Below are 24373 nucleotides of genomic sequence, written 5' to 3' on the forward strand. Positions count from 1 at the left end.
CACACTTTGACGACAAAGTTAGAAGATTTGCCCACGAAGGACCGCTGCGCCACCTTCCTGTTCAAGTGAACACGGCACAACAACGTGAGTTCAAAAATGTATTGCATGCTGCTGCATGAATGATGTAATATGCCACAGAAATATGTATACTGTAGCTAAGAAAGTAATACTAAGTGTATGTTGTGTAGTAAGCTGTTAGTAGCCCATGTGCCTCATCCCAATAATTTGGTCCCTTTTCCCCTCATAATTTAGCCTACTGTTCTGACTTGGTGGTGCACATGTAGCCTATTGTAGTAGAGTTAAAATGGTTATTCCAGCAAACTTCAAATTATTAGAATAGTACACAACGCAGAACAGAACAATCAGGTTGAGGGTCAGTGGTCAAAGCCCGCGAACAGGAATATTCCAAGTTCAGACAGAAGGTGGGAGTCAGATCGCTATGATCGCCAGGAACTTTACTTTTGGTTTCTAATTTTAATTGTTGCGCTACTGGTGATGCCTGTTGATGTTAGGTAGGCAGCTACAGTAGCTGAATGATGTTAACATCTTCGGGTTTTGTTTCATTAAATGTATTTTATTTTATGTGGGTGCTTACGTCCCCTACTAACACCCTGGTACTACCCATAGCTCCCGCTCTCCTCAGTCTGAGAAAACACTGAGAGAGAAAGGTATGGGTTGCAGATTACTCCTTTGTAGAAGTCCGTAACGTGAAATAAATAAAACGTCCCAAGGTTAATGCTGTAGATATTGTTATAAGGGGGTGTGAGACTATCGAAACACGTAACTTTCAGTTTTATTGTTGTTATTAATATAGTTACAGAGTGCTAAAAGTGTTGCTAGCTAGCATGCCTTTCTTTCTGTGATGCAGACGGCTAGCTGAGCTGCCAACTAGTGATGGTGTTGCATTATGGGGGATGTAGTTCTTGCCCTCTAAGGCGATTTTACGTTGTAACTTGTTTGTGTTGCAGTGGTTTTGTACATGAGTTGTTGTATTTTGCTACTATCAACACTGAAAGTACCTAGCAATGTATTGGGGATGTGAGACAGGATATGTGTTTTACCTTTCTTCATGCTCCTGTGTAGAACAACTTGTCAGGTGGTGCATTGGAGACTGATGTGTTCCTGTCCTGTCTTTTCACAATACTATTGCAGGTATGGTTCTATTGTCTAAGAATTAAGATTATACATTCTTTGTATTAAGGACTGGTTATTGTTTTATACTATACATTATGGCTTTATGTATGAGTGTGATTGTGAGAGTCTGAGAAAACTGAGAGAGAAAGAACAACTTGTCAGGTGGTGCATTGGAGACTGATGTGTTCCTGTCCTGTCTTTTCACAATACTATTGCAGATCAACATAAAAGCCTAAAAGACAGCCGTGGTGTCGCTCTTCATTTCTTGGTTCTCCTGTGGTGCGTAAGAAACCCGCTACACTATAGCCTGTTTTAGTGAAATGTCATCATCGAATATTGTAAGAGCTTTCATTGTCTGCTGATAAGCTCCCTAAATGTATCCTACGGTTCTGACTCGGTGTACAGGGAGAATAATGTAAGAATGGCCTTAGTTCTGATTTCATTAAATACAAAGAATGAGCACTATCCATGCTGCGCCTTGGTCTCCATTCAACGACCCCTATGACAATATCTGTATTCTCAGTCATGTGAAATCCATAGACTTGGGCCTAATTCATTTATTTCAATTGACGGATTTCCTCATATGAACTAACTCAGTAAAATCAATGAAATTGTTGCATGTTGCGTTTATATTTTTGTTCAGTATAGTTAGCTGGAACCAGCAATTTCTGGTGGATATACTTTGCCAAGGGAGAAGGAGAGCGATGAGCTGCAGCAGTATCAAACCACCGAGGCCGCCGCCAAGCCCTCAGCGTTGATTCTGCCGAGCTCTAGGTACAGCAGCTTTGTGTGCCGAGCTTACCCGGCAGGATAATGGCTCCATAGCCGCCTCCAACTGTTCCATGAATTCAACTTTGACCTACCAGCACCATCACCCACTGTCACAGTACACCATTACCCACTTACCCCAAGGCGGCTCAACTTACCCCATGTCAAGAGACCACTTTTTTTGGACAATATATGTTTTCAAAACTTATGTTTACATGAATTCTGATTATTACCAGAGATACACAACATCCAGAAATATATGTAGGTATCTTTGTTAGAAATAATACTATATTTCCCTTGACGTAGTGATGCTGAATGTAAAAAAATTGCTGAACATACCCCACTCACCCCTACCCGGTTTGTTCTGGGGATTTCCCCAAGGACGTTTATAGGACGCACTCTGTCATGGTCACCTGGAGGTTTTTGTCTCGTTCCCCGGCTTGTTCCGGAGATGTCACTTGAACAAAACAAAAACTCTACCCACGGCACATGAACCCTAGTTTTATTACACATGTGGTTAAATGATCTGCCCAGATACTAGAAGGTTGAGTCATACCATAGACTCTTATAATATTGGACAACTGAGGGAAATGGACCAAGTGGATCGAATGGAAGAGGGCATTGTAAGAGAAACAGGCATCATGTTGAGCTACAGGAGAGTTATGATTGTTTGAGGGCCCAGCTGTTGAAGCTACCAGCCAGGAGGCCAATGCCAGTTTTCACAACGGGCACTGTCACACAGCTCATTGGCATGACAACTGGGAGAGTGTGAGTCATTAACGTCAGCCTCATGTTCATTCAACCACTTAAATGACTCTATGGGGAACCTCAATTAAGCTACAACCTGCAACTCTTAATATAATCCTCAACACACTTTTGAGGCAACTTCTTCTACTTATTTCATAGGTGTAACGGGTCCTATGTGTGGCTGGTGTAGAGAGTCAGGCGCAGGACAGCAGATATGAGTAATCAACGTACTTTTACTCAAAATGTCAAATATACAAAGTAACAAATACACGGACACCATGACAGACCGAAAATACAATAAACAATCACTCACAAAAACCCATGGGGGAACAGAGGGTTAAATAATGAAACAGTAATTGTGGGATTGAAATCAGGTGTGTAAAACAAAGAAAAAACAAAATGGAAAATTAAAAGTGGATCGGCGATGGCTAGAAGGCCGGTGACGTCGACCTCCGAACGCCGCCCGAACGAGAGGGACCGACTTCGGCGGAAGTCGTGACAATAGGTCAGTGATTTATTAATAGTTGCTATAAATCCTGGGGAAGAATCAAATTATTGTTTTGACAAATTATGGCACCTGGCATGCTATATACCTGTGAGGAGTCTTTTGTTTATTAAAGTATTTCTGTAACTTCGGTAGAAGGTTGTGTTGAGGTGGGATACCTCAAGCATACCTGAAGCAGCCTCTTTTCTTCTTACTTTCCCAGGCAATCTCACTGAGTATCTGGAGATAGTCCAGGCATTCCTAGCTGAGGCGAAGCAATGAAGCGGCCAAGTGGGTTTTGCTGTGTCATCAGTCACAGCTCATTTTTGCTAGTTTCCCTTTTGTTTTTCTGTCAATGGCTTCCTTTTTTCGTTTTAATTTTGCCTTCCAAAATGAGCCAAGTGACAAACTACTACCATAGCCTATCTATTATGGCTTAGAGCTAGACAATTCTTTTAGCACCTTTCTTTCCCACGACACGCACGCACTTGCGCAAGCACACACACACCCACCGACTCACACACACCCACACCATAGCACGACAAAGTGTACATTGTGTGATATATGTCAAATAAACACCAGTTGGATTCACCAAGCTGGGTAGCACTTTTGTTCATGCTGCAACACTCTAAATGCTAAATGTTGCCAGTACAATACAGGCTAATGTCAGGCCAACACCAATGTAGGATGTCATGACAAAGACAGAGAACAGGGGAGCAAGACAAGGGCACGTCTTTAGAACGGTCTCTGCCTCCTGCCAAAAGAATAATCCAGCAGCCACCACACTTCTGAACAGCTGCCTCATGGGGCTACTGAACCTGAGAGTTGCAGTGAAACCATCTCCTAATAATGGACCTCAAGGTCGAGGGGACTGAACATAAACAGAGCGGTTTCCAAACATGTGCACCGGATTGGAAAGTGGACTGATCACGATGAGGTTCAGTCAGAAAAGAGTTAATACCACTTCACCCTGAAGTAACATTCTTCAGATTGACTGTCACAGTTATTTTTTTGAACTACTGGCACACAGCTCAGACACCTATGCATACCCCACAAGACATGCCATCAGAGGTCTCGTCACAGTCCCCAAGTCCAGAACAGACTATGTGAGGCGCACAGTGCTACATAGAGCCATGACTACAGTACATGGAACTCTATTTCACATCAAGTAAATAATACCAGGAGTAAAATTAGATTTAAAAAACAGATATAAATACACCTTATGGAACAGCGGGAACTGTGAAGCAACATAAACGTAAACATATGCATTCAAATACACGGTAACATACGCACTATACACACATGTACACATGGATTTTATGTTATAGATATGTGGTAGTAGAGTAGAGTCCTGAGGGCACACACTTAATATGTTTTGACATTTGTTATGAATGTATTGTAATGTTTTTAAAACGTATAACTGCCTTAATTTTGCTGTACCCCAGAAAGTGTCACGGATTCCCCTGCTGCTCATTCTGTTCACCAGCTCCGGAGGTCTACCTCACCCGCCTTCTAGGCGTCACTGAACTGGATTCATTACCACCAACCCCGGACTGCCTTGTCTCATTACGCACACCTGGTTCCCATTCCCCTGATTATTATGTCTATATATGTGCCCTCTGTTCCCCATTGTCCTTGTTGATTATTGTTCCATGTCCGTTGGTCTTGTGAGGACCTGTGCGCTGTTGTATCGGCTTGCGTGTTACCGTGTACTTGTTATTACGGGCCTCGTCCCTTGTATTTATTAGCGGTACACCTTGCTCTTTTTTTGGGTTTACAGCCCTGTGTTATATATATATATAGACGTGTTTGGTTTGGGCTTCGTCCCCGTCATGTTCATGACGTACGCTATTTTGGGTAGAGAGAAAAAAAAAACTGTTTTTGGATTCCTGCGCCTGACTCCTATTCATTATACAACGTGACAGGAAGAGTAGCTGCTGCCTTGGCATCAGCTAATGGGGATCCATAATAAATACCAATAGCATTTTTTAACTAGGTTAGTCAGTTAAGAACAAATCCTTATTTACCATGACGGCCAAACCAGGACGATGCTGGGCCAATTGTGTGCCGCCCTACGGGACTCCCAATCACAGCTGGATGTGATACAGCCTGGATTTGAACCAGGGTGTCTGTAGGGATGCCTCAAGCACTGCTCAGACCACTGCACCACTCAGGAGCCCTCCAAATACAGTCCCTGGGATGCTGTGATAGACATTCTGTTGCAAAACATTATGAAAATACTTAGACTCCTGCTGCATTATGTGTGGGAGCCACAATACAGCGGTTTTCATTAGCATACAAATCATAATAACAGCTTGATGGGGCGAAGATAATTTAAGTGGTCCAGTTGAGCAAATGATGAGCCAATTAGCATAAGCTGATTCACGTGTGGGTGCAAAAATCGGAGGCACGGCTATCGGTGTGGGACTTTTATGAATAATTTGTGACAGATGTATAAAGAGAAATGAAAACCGTATGAGTCAGTGACTTGGTGACTATATTGCTTATTGATGCTATGTTGCAGTATAATCATGAGAACACAATGTTCACTATGCTGTCTGTAGATGGTGCTCTTCTGCATAAAATGTGTGATCAATCAAGATTGCCACATTGCATGTCGTTGTTAACAGTTCCAATGTGTGAGCTAATGAAAATGTCAATTATTGCATTACCAGAGATTTCAAAGGGAAATATATTTCAAAGGGAAATAAAGAGATTCCAATTCCCTCATAAGAAACAGGAAGAATATGGGCATCACGTTGATCTTTTCTGGTAATATTCATGCTCTACCTTTACATACCATTGGATATACTGTCTTGTTTCTCATGTGGAAAATCTGTATGGAGCTCGAGAAGAAAAGGAGATGAGGACGAGGGGGATAGCAGCCTCTTCGTCACAGTGGATTTTCACCTCACTGAGTATACCAAATATTAAGAACACCTTTCTAATATTGCGTTGAGTGCCCTGTGTTCGAAGAGAAAGCTATCAAGACCGAGTTAAGGTCAATGTGCTTTATATATTCTGTAAATACTTTCACAAAATGCTGATAATAGATTGATCAGAATTAGATGTTTGATTCTGTGCATACAATACAGTGGCCTTTGACATCCAATAAAGCCATGTTCCAGTACAGTTTAGATTAGCTTAGCGAGAGACAGATTTACTAAAATACCTTTCGTTTAACAGTTCATTGATAGCAATATTTTAAAACAAAACAAATATGCATGTGGATGAACAAGAAATCTTAAAAGAACATCTCAGTGAAGAGAAAGGAATAGCCCCGGACTGTGATAACATTGACATTAAAAGGGATAAATAGATTTAAGTTACATCTCAACAAGCATGTCTTGATCTGACATAAAATGTTCTTCAGCATTTGCTAGAAAGTTTACATTGGAATAAGGCTATAGCCATATCTGAGTGACCATTTAGTGCAATTGGAGTAAGCATATATGAATGTAAATCAAAGCCAAATGTCATGTAGCTCATGCTCTGAAGATTCTGTATCATTTCTATACTCTAGATGTCCTATACTCCCATTAACTTGAGTTTCACTGAAAGGATTGTGACCAAATACCTTGAAATAACAGGTATGCAGATTTGATGACATACATTCAAATACAATGTATCTAACCACTTATGAAAGGTTGTCCACTTACTATAGTAAATTCAAATCCTCTCTTATCAAATCCATTATCCTTTACAAATAAAAACAAGAAACTATATATCATGACAAGCTACCTGAAGAGAACATTATCACCAGACTTCAACTAGCAAATTAGGTATTTGTTGTTTTCAAATATTCAAAGAATCTCTTTGACAGGTTTTAGAAAGGTGTTTTCATGAGTCCGAATTTTTTATGCAAAGCTCTGTTTGTCTTACGATGGGTAAGCAGCTAGACTAGATACATCACTAGCTAGATTTGTGCAAAAGTCGACATTATTTCTTTGAAAGAAAAAGGAATTCCTCATATTTGATTCCGACTGACTCCTTTGAATAATACTCCCTCAGAATCGACACATTTCTGCTTCGTCTGATTATTTTTGTTGTTCCTCTCCAGTGACAAAACCATTGAATTCTTTGTGTCAGAGGGTCTGATAAAATTACTCTGTCTCAGGAGAATGGGCTTTTAATTGTGAGCTAGAGCCTACCAAGGTTCAGTGGAGCCATTGTACGAGCATAGAAGAAAAGGGATTTATGCTGTTTGTAACCTCAACCGCTATCATCAAAGTAATGTGAATTATTATCTAGGCCTATAGGCAACTATTTGATATAGAGAACAGTGTTTGAACATTTGGGCATAGGATAAACAGGTAATTGAAACATACTGCAGCTGACACTAAATAAGCAAGCATGAATTCAGTAAATTCATGCATGATGTGTCACCTGTATTCTCCAATGGGAAGTCACACAAAGAACAAACAATGTACAGCAGTTCTTTAAATCAAACAAAATCAAAACAAAAAAACAAAATCAAACCAAATTCAGTGATACAAGGAGGGAGAGTAGGGTCATTGTGACCAGAAATTTAGGTTATTTGATCCGTCTCAACATTTTCCCATTCAGACTTAAAGGAAATGGGGAAGGTTGGCTTTGACTTCTGACAAAGCCATTCCCTTAATGCCAACAGCAACATTTTGGAGTCCTAGCTCAACAGAGGTCTCAGGTGGCCATTTTGGAACTACAATCGTCCTCCTCGTGCCTGAGAGGTTGGCAGCTGATCAGAACTACTGTCAGAGCCATCCCTGTACACCAATGGAGTGTGCCACTGTGCCTCTCCTCCCTCCACTCTCTCCTTCTCGTCCTCTTGTCATCTCTCTCTCCGGCTCTTTCTATTTCTCTCTCTCTCTCTCTCTCTCTCTCTCTCTCTCTCTCTCTCTCTCTCTCTCTCTCTCTCTCTCTCTCTCTCTCTCTCTCTCTCTCTCTCTCTCTCTCTCTCTCTCTCTCAGATGTTCTCCAGGACATCACAGGGCACGTAGCCTCTCTTCTTTCCACTGGCCACTCGGATGAAGCCGCTGTGTTCATCCTCACCGCTTACACAAATCTGGTGAAACAGAGATGGATACTCTCGTGATTTGGTTGCTTTTTTTTACAAGCAAAATACATTTTAATACATTCAATTAACAATGCACATTGGCCCTAAGGGGCAAAGTAGCTTTAGGGCCACTAATAAATATATAATTTCCCCACCATATAACAATGACACCTGACTGTAACTGGCCTGATAGTCTTCAATACAGCTGCAGATGGGTAGTGTAAATGGCTGTGTGACTGGAGAGAGCAGATGTTGCAACTCATTGGGGATCGAGGCAGAGCTAGGAGGTCACTGACTCATCTTCAAAGTGTTTGGAATGAATGCATCTCCATTTGGCGTTACTAGCCTGAACTCTCCTCTGAATCCCAAAATGCCCCTGCAAAGCATTGTGGGAAAAGGATTTGAGACAGCAAAGCCATTTGCCATGCCAAAATGGTAATGCCATGGAAACTGCTGAGAGACGGGTGACTCCCAATTGGCCAGCTCAGGTCAATCCTTTGAAGTGAATGTTCTGGGAGTGAATCTGTGGACTGAGTGCTCAGGATTCCCATTTCCCTATGAGAATTGGTGAGAGGAGGAACTATGTCTGATGCCCACTTTTAGCTGGGGCTTGATCATGAACTGCTCCAAATAAAGTAGTACATGGAAACAATTAAGGGACTAACAATAAACATTCTTTAACAATGTTTAATAGCAATCATGTTTGATTGTGTATCATTTCAATTGGGCATAAGTGGGTCCTTTTTTGTTGCAAAGTTGTTTGCCATATTGTATTTTTATATAACAGTGGGATCACGTACCTGTCCCTCCTTCAGAGTGATCTGGCCTTGCTCCTTGCAACCGATGAACGTCCGGTGACACCTGAACACTCTGTCCCCGGCCTTCACCTGGTGAGCAAAGGCTGCTGGGAAGAAACCAATCCTGTCCTCGATCACGCCCTGGAACCATCATCCAGAGGAAATGTTATACACCATGACAGCTACTACTTATACTATCATGGCAGCAGACTTGTGTGGTGTAGTGGTTTAAGTGTAAGTACTAAGTGCACTGTAAAAATAGGACTCAAAACACCATGTTTGTGTAATGAAACCATGAAAAGTAGTGCACCTAACCTGAGATCTGGTGTTTGGAGGGGGTAAACCCAATGTAAGTGCTTTGATACACAGAAAGTGTTTTAAAACATAAACACTACCATTCAAAAGTTTGGGGTCAGATAGAAATATCTAATATCAAGAAATATCTAATATTTTTGCCCATTAAAATAACATCAAATTGATCAGAAATACTGTGTAGACATTGTTATTGTTGTAAATTACTATTGTAGCTGGAAACAGCAGATTTTTTATGGAATATGTACATAGGCGTACAGAGGCCCATTATCAGCAATCATCATTCCTGTGTTCCAATGGCACGTTGTGTTAGCAATCCAAGTTTAGCATTTTAAAAGGCTAATTGATCATTAGAAAACCCTTTTGCAATTATGCTAGCACAGCTGAAAACTGTTGTACTGATTAAAGAAGCAATAAAATTGGCCTTCTTTAGACTAGTTGAGTATCTGGAGCATCAGCATTTGTGGGTTCGATTACAGGCTCAAAAGGGCCAGAAACAAAGAACTTTCTTCTGAAACTCGTCAGTCTATTCTTGTTCAGATAAATGAAGGCTATTCCATGTTAGAAATTGCCAAGAAACTGAATATCTCGTACAACGCTGTGCACTACTCCCTTCACAGAACAGCGCAAACTAACCAGAATAGAAAGAGGAGTGGGAGGCCCTGGTGCACAACTGAGCAAGAGGACATGTACATTAGAGTGTCTAGTTTGAGAAACAGATGCCTCACAAGTCCTCAACTGGCAACTTCATTAAATAGTACCCGCAAAACACCAGTCTCAGTGTCAACAGTGAAGAGGCGACTCCAGGATGCTGGCCTTCTAGGCAGAGTTCCTCTGTCCAGTGTTTGTGTTATTTTGCCCATCTTAAACTTTTATTTTTATTGTCCAGTCTGAGATATGACTTTTTCTTTGCAACTCTGCCTAGAAGGCCAGCACTCCACCTGCCATCCCAAATAGAAGTACTCAAAGTGGTTCTTCAATCTGAATACTGTTTTTTTAACAGAGTGTAGTGAAAACCCTTTTTGGAGTTTCAGTGCATTTAAAAGGCAGCATCAAAACACACACACACACACACTTCTTTTGCAGACTGTGTCTATCAAATGGTTAAGAAATTAAATTGGTTTATAGCCTAAATAATGTATTGATTATGAGGGCCTATGGATATAATTTGTTGTGGAATTCCACCTTTTTCAATGCTTTATTTAGACAGATTAGAGTGAAAGTGGGACAGGCAGAAACAGGAATTGAACCCAGACTTCTGGGGCCGCAAGATGGTACATTTCATTGGAATTTCAATGGAATTAACACACTCAACCACACAGCAAAAAAATATTCGGTGGTGAATTGCAATTTACCCCCAAAAATGTAATAAACAAATCCGCTTTAGCCAACATATCCACATAGCGATCCACATAGCGGTTGTTTTGGTGTGTCGGAGGTGGAACTGCGTTAGAACTGTCAAATTCACAAGTGGCTCCCGGCATTATACTTAAAGTGGACATTGCTATAAGCTGCACGGAGTTGCATTAACAGAAGGCCTTGTTTATATGTTTGAACACTGGAATGTGAGATGTAATCTACACTTCGATTAGGATGATAGATATCTATTTTTCAATTTGAGCGTAATTACATCTATGTAGCCCACTTTCTCGTTCGGAACTTCTAACACGAGTGGGGGGGGGGTCTTCATGACAATGATCACAAGAGCAGCTGCTCACCGATTTGATGGGTCCAACGCAGCTCCACCTTCGACACCAAAACATCCGCTATGGGGGTGTCTGCCATCGCCGGTTAACGCTTGATCTGATTGATCTGATTGAATCTAAGCCTTAATAAAAATGAAAGCAAGTAATTTCTATGATTTGTTCATTTCATTTTACCAAAACATTTCTGAATAAATCCCACTTAACATGTTGCTCAAAATGTAAGTATATTTTATGAGGATAACCAAAGACATACAAAATTGCGTGATTGAACTCATTGTAAATCTGGATTTAATCTCCTTGCACTTCCTATCTTGCCACATGGCTCTGTTTTTAGAGGATTGTGAGTAATTACATTTTTTTTAACTTTATGATTCTTATACACAAATGTTGTATGCATGTTTGAAGAAAGAAAAGTATACTTCTATATTAGTATCAATCAGCTTGTTGTGCTATGAGGTGTGATTGGTCATAATGAACAGATATTAAAACAAAATTACATTCAAAGATGAGATGACACATTCCCACATTTCCAACTTTTAATTGTAGAGACAAATACAGCATCCTGCAATGTCTGCTGTAAAACCTGTAGTTATTGCTGGTGGATTGAGTACTGTGCTCAACAATGCCTACCATAATGGGTTAAACTGGCAAATGATCTGCTCTACCAACTCTACCAAATGCTCTACCAACTGTGGCTCAGTTGGTAGAGCATGGTGTTTGCAACACCAGGGTTGTGAGTTTGATTCCCACGGGGGGCCAGTACAAATTATTATTATTTTTTAAATGCATGAAATGAAAATGAAATGTATGTATTCACTACTGTAAGTCGCTCTGGATAAGAGCGTCTGCTAAATGACTAAAATGTAAAATGTGATCAGATTCATAAATCAATGTTAAACATAAAAATACTCCAGAGGAAGAGATGTAATTCTGCATTAGGCAGGATTTTAAACACTATTATAGTGTTTAGAAGCTATAGAGAGAGGGAACGACACCAAAGGAGAAGGCATCTAATTCTGCACTAAATACAACTTAAAACAACAAAAAGTGTTTTTAACCTCTCTAGGGGAGGTGGGATGAAATCGTCCCACACTATTCAACAGCCAGTGACAAATCAGAGCGCCAAATTTAAAACCACAAAATGTCATAATTCAAAGTTCTCAAACAGGACTATTTTACACCATTTTATAGATACACTTCTCCTGAATCGAACCACGTTGTCCGATTTCCAAAAGGCTTTACAGCGAAAGCAAAACATTAGATTATGTTAAGAGAGTACATAGACACAAAAAAAACACACAGCCATTTCCAAGCAACTAGCATGCATCACAAATACCCAAAACAAAGCTAAATGCAGCACTAACCTTTGGTGATCTTCATCAGATGACACTCCTAGGACATTATGTTATACAATACATGCATGTTTTGTTCAATCAAGTTCATATTTATATCAAAAACCAGCTTTTTACATTAGCATGTGATGTTCAGAACTAGCATACCCACCGAAAACTTCCGGTGAATTTACTAAATTACTCACGATAAACGTTGACAAAATACATAACAATTATTTTAAGAATTATAGATACAGAACTCCTTTATGCAATCGCTATGTCCGGTTTTAAAATAGCTTTTCGGCGAAAGCACATTTTGCAATATTCTGAGTACATAGCTCGGCCATCACGGCTAGCTAATTTGACACCCACCAAGTTTGGGACAACCTAAACTCAGAATTACTATTAGAAAAATTGGATTACCTTTGCTGTTCTTCGTCAGAATGCACTCCCAGGACTTCTACTTCAACAACAAATGTTGTTTTGGTTCCAAATAATCCATAGTTATATCCAAATACCTCCGTTTTGTTCGTGCGTTCAGGTCACTATCGGAAGGGTGACGCGCGAGCGCATTTCGTGACAAAAAAATTCAAAATATTCCATTACCGTACTTAGAAGCATGTCAAACGCTGTTTAAAATCAATTTTTATGCGATTTTTCTCGTAAAATAGTGATAATATTCCAACCGGGCAACGTTGTATTCATTCAAAGGATGAAAGAAAAAAATGGAGTAGTCTCGTGAACGCGCATCTCAGTCTCACTGTCCCCAGGCTGACCACTAACAAATTCTGCTGCTGTTCTTTGCCCAGAGACAGCAGACACCCCATTCCACTTTCTGGTGGCTTTAGAGAGCCAATGGAAGCCTTAGAAAATGTCACGTTACAGCACAGATGCTGTATTTTCGATAGAGATGCAACAGAAGGACAACTCATTGTCAGACAGGGCACTTCCTGTATGGAATCTTCTCAGGTTTTGGCCTGCCATATGAGTTCTGTTATACTCACAGACACCATTCAAACAGTTTTAGAAACTTTAGAGTGTTTTCTATCCAAATCTACTAATTATATGCATATTCTAGTTTCTGGGCAGGAGTAGTAACCAGATTAAATCGGGTATGTTTTTTATCCGGCCGTGAAAATACTGGACCCTATCCCAAAGAAGTTAACCATTTCTGTCAAGGTGTTGCACAACACTTGTTTAAGGGGTGTTACAACACACCATCTAATGTTTCGAAACATCTCAGGAGGATGTTTCAATATTCCAGCAAAGTTAAGGTTTCGTCTCCTTCATGTTGGCGGCAGCTCAGTTGCCACTAGTGTTCTGGTGTTACAAAGCACTTAATTTAAACAGTGTGTCTTCCAAAAGTGACACACTTTCATACATACCTTCCACCAATCATCATTGGAGTCGTCCGCCAGTATGATTCTGTCTCCGGGTCTAAATTGGAAATAAATTGAGCGAAATAAATGTCACAGGAACAGCCAAATACATACATTGAATGTACAAAACATTAAGGACACCTGATCTTTCCATGACATAGACGGACCAGGTGAAAGCTATGATCCCTTATTTATGTCACTTCTTAAATCCAATTCAACCAGTGTCGATGAAGGGGAGTAGACAGGTTAAAGAAGGATTTTTAAGCCTTGAGACAATTGAGACATGGATTGTGTATGTGTGCCATTCAGAGGGTGTAAGTGCCTTTGAACAGGGTATGGTAGTAGGTGCCAGGAGCACCGGTTTGTGCCAAGAATTGCAATGCTGCTGGGTTTTTCATGCTCAACAGTTTCCCGTGTGTATGAAGAATGGTCCAGCACCCAAAGGATATCCAGCCAACTTGATACAACTGTGGGAAGCATTGGAGTCAACATGGGCCAGCATCCCTGTGGAATACTTTTGACACCTTGTAGAGTCCATGCCCTGATGAACTGAGACAGTTCTGAGGGCAAAATGTGTGTGTGGGGCGAGGGTGTGCAACTCAATATTAGGAAGCTGTTCCTAATGTTTGGTATACTCAGTGTATAATCTAAAACATATTGCTGGTATGTCAGTATAAATACTGGAGGACAAAGGACTGTTGGATATTCTGGAGGACAGAATATGGTGATTCAGACACATGCTACTGCTGTTCCCTACAGGGTAGCTGAAGTCAGTGAAAACAGCCTCCGCTGCCTCCTCACACTGTTCAATGGCACTCCATTATTGTCAGTTGTCAATGGCCATACAAACGATGCCTCAGTTTTCACCTAATGTTTTTCCTTCCTTATGTGTCCTCATTGTTATCCATTCAAAGCCTATGCGAAGCCTTGATAAATATTTTTCAACCAATGAGAAACAACAGTCAGTGTAGTTGTTTCCTGCTTGTCATTCATCTCTTGTGGTCTAATTAGAGGATTGGTACTGAAAATGCTCTCTGAGTTACTCAGAGAGAATAGAGCTCTGGTGCTCTAAATGAGATCATCATCATCTGACAATAAGAAAGACAAACCTGAAATAATGTTGTTTCAATTACCACTTGTTGCTTCCTGAAGTCATACGCCTCTTTTAAACATGCTGTCTATTGAATTATGACTAGGGCTGCTTTTCATATAAATTTTCCATATATCCTGGTTAAAAGATTCCTGGCATTATGAGGGAATAAGCAGGGAATCCGTGAATCCTCCTACCAGGATTTTGGGAAAACATCAGAATTTTTTGTGTTGAATAATTTATTTTCTAGCATGGAATGTGAAGGTCATTCTGTTTCTTTTTTTTGTTGATAATCAGTGAAGCTAATACCGGTAGAGGGGAGGGAGGGGGGTGTTCCTGTGTTGGGGAGGGAAGTGTTTTGTGTAGGTGGAAGGAATAACAAAGCATTATCTGTGTCATATTTTGATGATTGATTGTTAAATTGTAAAAAAAAGAGAGAAATGCCAATAAATATATTGTACAATTTTTTTTAAATTTTTTTTAAAGATGGTTGATTTTGAACAATTAAGTATATAGCCAATCCGAATATGTTTAGAAACATGCTTTTAGTATTCATAATCACCATCATACTCATGTAGCAATAGGCTAATCAAAAAATGCCAAAGAAAGTTATCACAAGCCAGGTGTAAAAAGTTCACAACATGTAATGTAAAAGAGATTGAAATGTTCCAGCTTTTGATGAGGGTGCCTACATTGTGATTTTTTTGTGTCTGTCTGAAGTATTGATTAAGATCTGTATTGGGATCCTGAGACCTTGAACATGTCTAGCTTGGCTTTCATTGGAAAACATTTAAAACAACACTTGACGCAGCGGGCAACTGTACAGCAGCTAATTGTGGGCTAGGAGTCATGCTGTGCTGTGGGTGTCAATACATTTCAAATTAAGTGTGGGATGATTGAAATCTGTCTGGGGATCTCATATTGGAGCGTCCGAGAGAAGACTATCAGGATTACTGAGGGAATGATGTAGTAAAATGGATACTTAGGGCCAAGGGCTGTTGAGAGAGAAACCCTTATTTCGTAACAGTGAATCGAAAAGTACATTAAAAAAAGGTTTACGTTATGGTAGTCCAGACAATTGTCAGCTTGCAAAAGGTTTTAGAAAATCTCAGAGACACAGAGACATTGTCTCATAACCATCATATTGTCATCGGGTCAAATTATATCTTGCCTACCCTTACCAGGTGGTAAGGGTAGGCAAGAACCCATCTGCCACGCTGATCCTCAACACTGGGGCCCCTCAAGGGTGAGTGCTTAGTCCCCTCCTGTACTCCCAGTTCACCCACGACTGCGTGGCCAAACACGACTCCAACACCATCATTCAAGTTTGCTGACGACACAACAGTGGTAGGTCTGATCACCGACAACGATGAGACAGCCTATAGGGAGGAGGTCAGAGACCTGGCATGGTGGTGCCAGGACAACAACCTCTCCCTCAATGTCAGCAAGACAAAGGATCTGATCGTGGACTACAGGAAAAGGCCCCTACTAATATCAACGGGGCTGTAGTGGAGCGGGTCGAGAGTTTCATGTTCCTTGGTGTCCACATTACCAACGAACTATCATGGTCCAAACACACCAAGACAGTAGTGAAGAGGGCACAACAACACCTTTTCCCCCTCAAGAGACTGAAAACATTTGGCTGGGGTCCCCAGATCCTCAAAAAGTTATACAGCTGCACCATCGAGAGCATCCTGACCGGTTGCATCACCGCCTGGTATGGCAACTGCTTGGTATCTGACCATAAGGAGCTACATAGGGTAGTGCGTACAGCCCAGTACATCATTAGGACCAAGCTTCCTGACATCCAGGACCTACAGTTGAAGTCAGAAGTTTACATACACTTAGGTTGAAGTCATTCAAACTCGTTTTTCAACCACTCCACAAATTTCTTGTTAACAAACTGTAGTTTTGGCAAGTTGGTTAGGACATCTACTTTGTGCATGCACAAGTAATTATTCCAACAATTGTTTAAAGACAGATTATTTCACTTATAATTCACTGTATCACAATTCCAGTGGGTCAGAAGTTTACATACACTAAGTTGACTGTGCCTTTAAACAGCTTGGAATATTCCAAAAAATGGTGTCATGGCTTTAGAAGCTTCTGAAAGGCTAATTGACATAATTTGAGTCAATTGGAGGTGTACCTGTGGATTTATTTCAAGGCCTACCTTCAAACTCAGTGCCTCTTTGCTTGACATTATGGGAAAATCAAAAGAAATCAGCCAGGACCTCAGAAAAAAAATGGTATAAGTCTGGTTCATCCTTGGGAGCAATTTCCAAATGCCTGAAGGTACCACGTTCATCTGTACAAACAATAGTGCGCAAGTATAAACACCAGCCGTCATACCGCTCAGGAAGGAGACGCGTTCTGTCTCCTAGAGATGAACGTACTTTGGTGCGAATAGTGCAAATCAATCCCAGAATAACAGCAAAGGACCTTGTGAAGATGCTGGAGGAAACAGATACAAAAGTATCTATATCCACAGTAAAACGAGTCCTATATCGACATAACCTGAAAGGCCGCTCAGCAAGGAAGAAGCCACTGCTTCAAAACCGCCATAAAAAGCCAGACTACGTTTTGCAACTTCTCATGTGGACAAAGATCGTACTTTTTGGAGAAATGTCCTCTGGTCTGATGAAACAAAAATAGAACTGTTTGGCCATAATGACCATCGTAATGTTTGGAGGAAAACGGGGGAGGCTTGCAAGCCGAAGAACACCATCCCAACCGTGAAGCACGGGGGTGGCAGCATCATGTTGTGGGGGTGCTTTGCTGCAGGAGGGACTGGTGCACTTCACAAAATAGATGGCATCATTAGCAAGGAAAATGATGTGGATATATCGAAGCAACATCTCAAGACATCAGTCAGGAAGTTAAAGTTTGGTCGCAAATGGGTCTTCCAAACGGACAATGACCCCAAGCATACTTCCAAAGTTGTGGCAAAATGGCTTAAGGACAACAAAGTCAAGGTATTGGAGTGGCCATCAAAAAGCCCTGACCTCAATCCTATAGAAAATGTGTGGGCAGAACTGAAAAAGCGTGTGCGAGCAAGGAGGCCTACAAACCTGACTCAGTTACACCAGCTCTGTCAGGAGGAATGGGCCAAAATTCACCCAACTTATTGTGGGAAGCTTGTGGAAGGCTACGCGAAACGTTTGACCCAAGTTAAACAATTTAAAGGCAATGCTACCAAATACTAATTGAGTGTATGTAAACTTCTGACCCACTGGGAATGTGATGAAAGAAATAAAAGCTGAAATAAATCATTCTCTCTACTATTATTCTGACATTTCACATTCTTAAAATAAAGTGGTGATCCTAACTGACCTAAAACAGGGAATTTTTACTAGGATTAAATGTCAGGAATTGTGAAAAACTGAGTTAAAATGTACTTGGCTAAGGTGTATGTAAACTTCCAACTTCAACTGTATATACTACGCAGTGTCAGAGGAAGCCCCAAAAGATTGTGAAAGACTCCAGCCACCATAGTCATAGACAGTTCGCTCTGCTACTGCACAGCAAGCGGTACCGGAGCGCCAAGTCTAGGACCAAAAGGCTCCTTAACAGCTTCTACCCCCAAGACATAAGACTGCTGAACAATTAATCAAATGGCCACCCAGACAATTTATATTGCCTAGTGTAACGACCCTGGGTTTATAAGCGCGGATGTCGACTCTGCTGCTTGAGCATGCTTTTGCGGCACAGTCGATAGCACACTGGACTTCGGGCTCGAAGGTCGAGGGTTCGAGACCTGCTCCCTGCCTGTTTCATTACATTGGTGTCAGAAGTGATCGGACTTTGCATCCACAACAGTGCGTGTGCTTGGCCGGTGAGCGCGTTCCTGTAAGACGTAGAGTCGCAAGCTAGTACGAGGACGGGCTCTTTGAAAGGAGGGAGTAGTGTAACGACCCTGGGTTTATAAGCGCGGATGTCGACTCTGCCGCACGAGCATGCTTTTGCGGCACAGTCGATAGCGCGCTGGACTTCGAGCTAGAAAGTCGAGGGTTCGAGACCTGCTCCCTGCTGTTTCATTACACTATCATAGTCACTTTACCCATACCTACATGTAGAAATTACCTTGACAAACCTGTACCCCGCACATTGACTCCGGGTACCCTCTGTAAATACCCTCGTTATTGTTATTTTATTGTGTTTTTTTTATTATTATTTTTTATAGCTGTGTGTTATTTTGAGGGGACAGAAAATTTACACTGTTATACAAACTGTACAGTCACTACTTTACATTGTAGCAAAGTGTCATTTCTTCAGTGTTGTCACATGAAAAGATGTACTCAAATATTTACAAAAATGTGAGGGGTGTACTCACTTTTGTGAGACACTGTATATTTTGTTGTTGTTATAAAAAGATGCTACTGCATAACGTTTATTGAACACTAGAAAAAAAATGTGTTATTAGTTTTCTTTTGTTTTAGCATTTAGCCTACAGTAACATAAACTAATGCAATTGCAATTGTGTTATTTTAAATATGTTTTTGTATCTAATGTTACCTAAGACCTTCATAAACACAACCAAATTATAATTTTTGTGATAACATATATGCATTAAATACACCTTTAGAGTGTTGCATTCAGAGTAACTGTTCATTAGCTTGAAGGGGGGTCTCTCAAGGCCCAGCGTTGTGTTAATGCTGAAACTGCCACGTCTGTTTGTGATATTACAACAACAAAGAAGTTACTGCAAACAACAAACACTGTTTTTTGCACGCGTGATAGAACAGAAGAATATGTACTGCAATTTCTTTACCACACTGCTCACCTCCGTTTGGACGCACCTCACCTCCATTTAGTCAACAAAAACAATAACAAATGTGCCTGGGGAGACCAGTGGCGCTGTTTCAACTTTCGCAGATCTCAGCTTTACAGTTTTTCTTATTTGAGTACAAGCAATTTTTGGGTCTGTGTTAAAAACGAATCTATAGCAGAATAGCAATGATCAAATGCTTAAATACATTTACAGAACTTCTGATACTTTTCTTGGCTTTGTACCTGACTTGCATATCTTAGACCACCTTTTGCTAAACTTTAAATTCAAATGTCATCAGTGAATACAAAATGCACTGTTAAAGGGGGAATCTTCACTTGCTACATCCATTTTTTTACTTATAAATTAATAATATGTACCCACTGATTCTTGCAGAATATAACTTATAAATGCCTCATGAGCTTAGTTCAACTGTCTAAGCCATCAGAACCCAAAATATAAGCTTGTTTTACTCCAATGTTAGTAAACAAAGTAAATGTAAACACATAGTTTTAACCATGTTTTTAGGCATTTAGGCATCATTTTGATATCATAGATGGTCAGCTTTTTACTGAAATAGGGGTGGGGAGATTGCTTTGTTTCAACAGCTGATTGCTGCTTTAAGTGTTTTGTTCACCGCATTATAACATTGTTTTCAACAGAGAGAAGAAATGTGTGCAATTGTGTTTACTGTTTCCAACAATCTGTAAACACTACTGCACAAAATTCTAAATCACCCAATCAGTGTCATACCATACAATATAGGGAAATACTGTATCTAGGCAATGGACTGTCTAATTTGTATACATTTTTACAATATTGCGGACATGCAGAGAATGAAGTTGGGTTACTTCTAAGTAACTTTGGGTTACTCCTAAGTCATTGTCTTTAACATTGTGACCTTTCATTTTAGAGCTTTGCTTTGGTGTGGATTGAGGACTATACATTCATACCAGTTGTGTTCCTCCATTGTATTCACCCTTCCTTATTTCTATTGTGGATTGTGTTTCTGTGTGACAATGGAAAGTCTACAAAACTATGAGCAAACCAGTCTATCTATTGAATACATGGATTTGGATTGTGATGATACCGAAGAATGAATCATTTACAAATTGTGCTTTTTGCTTCTTCCTTTTTTAAAATCAGTAATAATATTTGATGTGTATGTTGTTGGTGAAATATGCATAAAAGGAGTGTAATTGCCCATAATTCTGCACCTTTGGATAGTTGTACTTCCAATTTTGATCATCATGATTTAGTGACCGCAAAGAAAATGCAGACAAAACTTTTTGTTTTGTCTGCTTGGACTCAAGAGATAAGTACGGTTGCGTTAATCTTTTTGGTTGATCTTTTTGCAATCTTGACGGTATAATATTGTTTTGATGGATGTATTTATGTTTTGAGAAGGCAACTACATTTTGAAAACATATGTACTGTTTCGCAAAAGGCCACAGAGTTCTGTGTCAACAACATTGTTCCAGAAAATGCTTGTACGCGATTGAGAAAAAGTACAAGTACAATTCTATACCTTTTTCTGAGAGTGTATGATTAGGAGATGGTTTTATGGTCGTTTAACTGAGCAGGTATAAACAGAAGATCACACACAAATCACAGACAATTAAATGATCATGCGTAACAAAAAATACAATGTTTGTTCATGTTGTATTAGAGAAGAACACTGACAAATATCTATTGAGCAGTGATTAGAGCATGCATTCAGTGACGCCTGCCTGCTTATCTAGGTAAACACAGTATATGTTAGACATTCAAAAGGAGCATAGGTAATTGTTAACACAATGGGATTACAAAGAGAATGCAGGAAAAGTTCAGGCAAAGCCAAGGCCCTTTAGAAACCAATCAAACATCCATCCAGTTCGGACAGTGATCTGCTAGGAGCTTTGGCCTCTGCAGATAAGAGACTTTTAACTAAGCAATCCCACAAATTAGTCTGACCATTGATTAATCTGTTTTTGTTAGTGTGTGTGTGTGTGTGTGTGTGTGTGTGTGTGTGTGTGTGGATCCCACTGACCTCATCTCCAGGTCTTCACTTTCCTGGGGTGTGAATGTGAACAAAGCCACATAGGTGTTGAGCTGCAGTATGTCCTTCTGCAGCAGTCTCCTCTCCTACAAAACACACACACACACACACACACACACACACACACACACACACACACACACACACACACACACACACACACACACACACACACACACACACACACACACACACACACACACACACACACACACCCAGACAACACAGAAGCTGTCAGCACAATCCACCAAACAGGTTGTCTGAGTATGGACTGTTATTGTTATTCACTAATCGAATCAAAGAAGAAATGCATAATTTATTCACTAGGGGTTCACAGCGACATGGTCAAATAACTCAAGCATACATTGGTAACTTTTTTCTAATTTGGCACACAGAAACTTTGGACACATGGTGTAAAAAACAAAACGATCACTATCTATCACTGGTATTTTAGATACTAATGCTCTGTCATAAGTGACTATCCTTTTTTCTCTCTTTCCTTTCTTGTATGCTAAGCCATTTTGGAACACAAATCAGTCAACTATTTATGTTGAAATTGTACATTGTTCATATGTACAGTACCAGTCAAAAGTTTGGACACACATACTCATTCAAGGGTTTTTCTTTATTTTTACTATTTTCTAAATTGTAGAATAATAGTGAAGACATCAACACTATGAAATAATATAGTAACCAAAAAAGTGTTGAACAAATCTAAATATATTTGATATTTGAGATTCTTTAAAGTAGCCACCCTTTCCCTTGATGACAGCTTTGCACACTCTTGGCATTCTCTCAACCAGCTTCGCCTGGAATGCGTTTCCAACAGTCTTGAATGAGTTCCCATATATGCTGAGGACTTGTTGACTGCTTTTCCTTCCTTCTGCGGTCCAACTCACCCCTTCTAATCTGAGGGCCTGGCTACACCAGACCAGTAGGCAGCACTATAGATGTCATTGGCACCAGTGGCACCATAGGATAGTGGACTTTGTCTCATGCAAATTAATGTTAGATTTCAATTATGCAGATGAAAAATGTGAAATATTGTGATTAGTATATCATGATTAGTATAATCAAATATTGTTGCCATATTATGTTGTCTGAACGTAGTGAAAAGTGGATATTTTATTCTGTAAAATGAGAATGAGTCCTGCCGCTAGCGCAGTCAGTGTATTACTGCTATGAAAGTCCATTGAACTATTTGGGAATGCTAATGTTGAGTGTACCAACTGTGATTTAAATCAACATAGTAATGTTTTCAATGATTGCACATAAAGTAAGATAGTTCCTACATGATAGAGTGCTTGCTTTGTTATCTAACTAATCTTGTGTCCTTTCTGCCATCCTGTGAACCCCAATCATTGCTGTTCGGAGCTATGTTTCCTTTTGATTATTCCAAGATTATAATGAGCTGTTGTTCCAATCGAAGGAAGGAGAATTGCTCAAGTCGTTCTGCCACCTGCTACTGTAAAGTTTCCACAACATTATATCATCAACATGAGTGGGAGGAAGCATCCCCTTGTGTAGTTGTTCTGTTTTCATAAGCGCCCAGGAAATTAAAAGACAATAAAAGCGGGGGCGGAGAGGATGTTGTTAGAGAAGAGCTAACCCAATTATCGCAGACACATTTTGTTAATGTAATTGCACACACCCACACCGAAAGGCATTTTTCTACTTTTGTCACAATTAGTCGCGAGTTCACAATTACCTAAAATATTGCTGCAACCAGTCAACAAAATTGTTGTCATTATAGTTCTCATACAGGAGAAAATACTTTGGTGTCATGAATTGAGGGAGAATCATATCAAAGTAGAGACCACAATGTACTGTACATTTTCTAAATGGTCTTCCATTCCAACAGAAATAACAACATCTCAAAGTCCCTCTCCTCCCAGACTGCAGTTATGGTACTGCATAGCTATGATGTGTCGTGTCTTGGGATGACTGTTCCAAAATGGTCAGCATGCATCACCCAGGTGGGCACCTGATATTAGTGATGGATGAGCTGAGTTACTCTCTAGCAATGCTCTGCTGGCTCTGGGTTAAAATGCAGTAAGGCACAGAAACTTTAGGTGATCCATTATGGCAAACCAGCAGCTCTCTGGGGGCCTTTCGACTCTGATGGCTAGCGCTAGTTGATAATATATGTACTGTATGTGTCTGTATGGTGGCCATTACATTGGGAAAGCAGAGATCACTGAAGAAAGACCAATAAGAAATAGTGAAGCATTAGAGGTTATATGAGGAGCAGCAAATAAAGTCTACAAGCTCACATTTTAGTGTGAGAAGTACAAGCCATTTGATTAGTTCTCAATCGTTCAATACATGGGGACATTAAATGTCCAGGGAACAGGTGTGTTCGGAATATGGGAAAATAAATAGGCTGCAAATTTGAACAGGCCAGCCGGTTGTTTGTGGCTCTTATTTCAGATAGGACAGGAGGCACCATGGGGCAATCTGCTCCTGCAGTGTGTGGTTAATTCAAAGTCAGAGCCTGTGTCTCTGTGCCAGGCTTTTATAGACCTGCCTTCAGACAGACAAATGACCTCCACCCGGCTGTGCTAAGCTCAGCCAGATAAGAGTGGAAAATACCACTTTACATGTTTCAGCGAGCTGGCCAGGAGAGATTGCATAATGTATGTGTGTGCAGCGTGTGTGTTTCAAGTTTTATTTCAAGATTCAAGTTTTATTAGTCATTTGTAGAGGATACACATGGTATATACCGTCCAATAAAATGCTTACTTGCAGGTTCCTTCTCAACAATGCAACAACAATAAGAAATAA

The 24373-nt window shown here is 40.3% G+C and overlaps 1 protein-coding gene across 2 annotated transcripts in view; it reads right to left on the reverse strand.

Annotated features, from left to right (window-relative positions):
* Window positions 1-5811: 5811 nt before the first annotated feature.
* The window catches only part of LOC115162564 (SH3 and cysteine-rich domain-containing protein), an 82092-nt gene continuing 63530 nt past the window's right edge, over window positions 5812-24373 (reverse strand). For both annotated transcript variants that reach the window (XM_029713994.1, XM_029713993.1), the window contains exons 8-11: window positions 21581-21675; window positions 13700-13751; window positions 8969-9106; window positions 5812-8177 (exon numbers count right to left, since the gene is read on the reverse strand). In XM_029713994.1, coding sequence (XP_029569854.1) covers window positions 8079-8177; window positions 8969-9106; window positions 13700-13751; window positions 21581-21675 — 384 coding nt within the window. In that variant the 3' untranslated portion in view covers window positions 5812-8078. The remainder of the gene's footprint in view (window positions 8178-8968; window positions 9107-13699; window positions 13752-21580; window positions 21676-24373) is intronic.

This window comes from Salmo trutta, chromosome 25, assembly GCF_901001165.1.
Source record: "Salmo trutta chromosome 25, fSalTru1.1, whole genome shotgun sequence".
NCBI lineage: Eukaryota > Metazoa > Chordata > Actinopteri > Salmoniformes > Salmonidae > Salmo > Salmo trutta.